General features: G+C 38.3%; 1 protein-coding gene across 1 annotated transcript in view; it reads right to left on the bottom strand.

The window, feature by feature from the left end:
• Positions 1–2,596, bottom strand: part of Birc6 (baculoviral IAP repeat containing 6) — a 178,633-nt gene that overhangs the window by 28,421 nt on the left and 147,616 nt on the right. Inside the window, exon 65 of the mRNA XM_029531207.1 lies at positions 1,759–1,972. Within this exon, the coding sequence (XP_029387067.1) occupies positions 1,759–1,972 (214 nt within the window). The remainder of the gene's footprint in view (positions 1–1,758; positions 1,973–2,596) is intronic.

The following is a 2,596-nucleotide window of genomic DNA, read 5'->3' as shown; positions in this document are numbered from 1 at the left end:
AACTCAGAAATCCGCCTGCCTCTGCCTCCCGAGTGCTGGGATTAAAGGCATGCGCCACCATGCCCAGCTCGGAAAGATACTTTTAAATAGCATTTTGAACCCAAAGAGATTGACCTATATCTGACTTCTAGAGTGTTAGGAATAAAAGCATATAGTACCACCACACCTGGCTCAGATTTTATATTTTTACCTTTTTTTTTTTTTTTTCTGAGACAGGGTTTCTCTGTATAGTACTGGAACTCACTTTGTAGACCAGGCTGGCCTTGAACTCAGAAATCCGCCTGCCTCTGCCTCCCAAGTGCTGGGATTAAAGGCATGCGCCACCACCACCCGGCTATTTTTACTCTTTAGTTATAAGCAAATATAGTTATCCCAAATATAAAATAAGGTATAGAAACACAAGGCAGATCCTTGTTTTCGTATGTAACAGAGAATAGTGACGAACTCCATGTTTAGAGTACAGGGATAAGAGACACTAAGTACAGCCCAGGGGACAAGATGCTCAATTAAAGACACTACTTCAACTGGACAATTTAATATTTTGGTTCAATGGTAGCAACACACTATTTTAACAGAACTAGACTGTCTTCCTAGATCCCGGTCAAAGACTGGAGACAGAGGGGAGAACAGAACGTAAGCAACACAACATTATTTCCTCATATACAACAGAAAGTCATCAGCAGAGACGGCCTTTACAGCTTCCTTTCCCAGTGACAAGAGCAGCACAGACGGTCGTCTTTAATAACAACAACAACCAGAGACAGAAAGTCCCTCTTGGTTGCCCTAGGTGACTGGTTTGCTTCAAGTCATCTTTGTACTTTGGCCTCACAAGTAGCAATCCACAATACAAGTAGCAATCACTCCTGGTTGAACCTATAGCTATTTGTATCTGCCCTAGCAGAGAGTTAAGCACATTGAGTTTAAACTATTCATTTGGCAACAACTCAGTGGAATTATTTAAACTGGTAACATTTAAATTGTAGACTCTTGCAAAACAACTGAGTACAAAGGAAATACAGTACTTGAATCAATATTATAAGTGTTTTAAAACCACAACCAGGCCATCTGTAAGGAAAACTGACGCCATAAAAGGGAAAGAAAGGTTTTCTAGATTATACAGTTTTTCAAAACAGAACTCCAAGTTTAAACTCAGGCCAAAAGTAAATTAAAAATAATTCTGTTCCATAAGCAATTAGCTTCACTGTAACTCCAACAAATCATGGTTGATCTTTTGACTTCTAAGAAAGGTTTTGGCATAAATTATAACCATATATCTAAATGACAAAAGTAATATATACATACATATGGGACACTAGGATTTTACCTGAATAGGTTTATATAACCTTCAAAACTGTATTGGCAAAGTAAAATCCAATATCCTTAATATGGAATTAAAAATAAGAATAGTATGATTAGAGTGTATTTATTGGCACTTAAAGGTATCTCTGACATCAGTGCAGAGGGAAATTAGCCTTCTTTGGATAATGGCTATGCCTCGGCACACTTAGTAATACTCACTACCTATACCTATAACATCACTCTCGGGGATGTCTAATAAGCTTTGTGATAAAGGTGCATAGGTTTAAGATACAAAGTATACATTTCCTTTATGCTGATATATTGCTTGTGTGTACTAGTATGCTTGTGTGTATGTTTAAATAGTGTGTGTCAATGAAGAAGAAAAGCTAAAAACTAACAACAGAACTATTTTTAAAATGCTTAAAGGCAAGGTCAAGAGGAATAAGCACGGTGCTGTACCTTAGGCGGTTGGTGTAGGTATCGACGCAGGTCTTCATTTTAGCTAATAATGTACCAACAGAAGTCTGACTTTCCGACTGTTCATCTTCCTCTTCTTCACCATTCTCTGTAGAAAGAGGCAACAACAGCGGCACCATAGATGTACAAGAAGCAATGGCGCGGAGCAACTCTAGCAGAGCTCGATAGAGCGGCACATGTCTTGCCATGTCCAGAACTACATGAGAAAAGGAAGAAAGCATAAGTGAGAACACATGCTGTATAAACCACAGCAATGCTGTGCTGACCTGACCGCTGGGGACTGGACCAGCACACATGTTTATGACACACCATTTCAGGAAAGATACAGAGTGGGGGTACTAATTACTATCTTCTTATATTATATACAAAGTGATAAAGTAGCCACTGTGGGTACAGCATGAAGACAATTATATCGTTTAAGTTGAAACAATGAAGTAATCTCATAGTATATATATAACAATCACAAGACTACAATTTATTAAAAATTTAGTGGCCCATTCCAGCTGGAATTCACTTCTTTGCCTCATGTGAGGTAACTTCTCTAACATCAATTATTGAATAGCCATTCTTCAAGCAATTTTAGAAAAGTGGTGCTAGTTAACCCGAGAACAACAGTGATTAAAAACAAAATGTTCCTAAAGACAAATCATTCACAATATTTTGAGACACTGGTAAGTTGTTTTTTTTTTTTTTTTTTTTTTTTTTTTTTTGGTTTTTCGAGATAGGGTTTTCTCTGTGTAGCCCTGGCTGTCCTGGAACTCACTCTGTAGACCAGGCTGGCCTCGAACTCAGAAATCCACCTGCCTCTGCCTCCCAAGTG

The sequence above is a fragment of the Mus pahari genome, chromosome 18 (assembly GCF_900095145.1).
Source record: "Mus pahari chromosome 18, PAHARI_EIJ_v1.1, whole genome shotgun sequence".
NCBI classification, from domain to species: domain Eukaryota; kingdom Metazoa; phylum Chordata; class Mammalia; order Rodentia; family Muridae; genus Mus; species Mus pahari.
The sequence above is the reverse complement of the archived record's forward strand: the minus strand, read 5'-3'. Positions and strand labels throughout refer to the sequence as shown.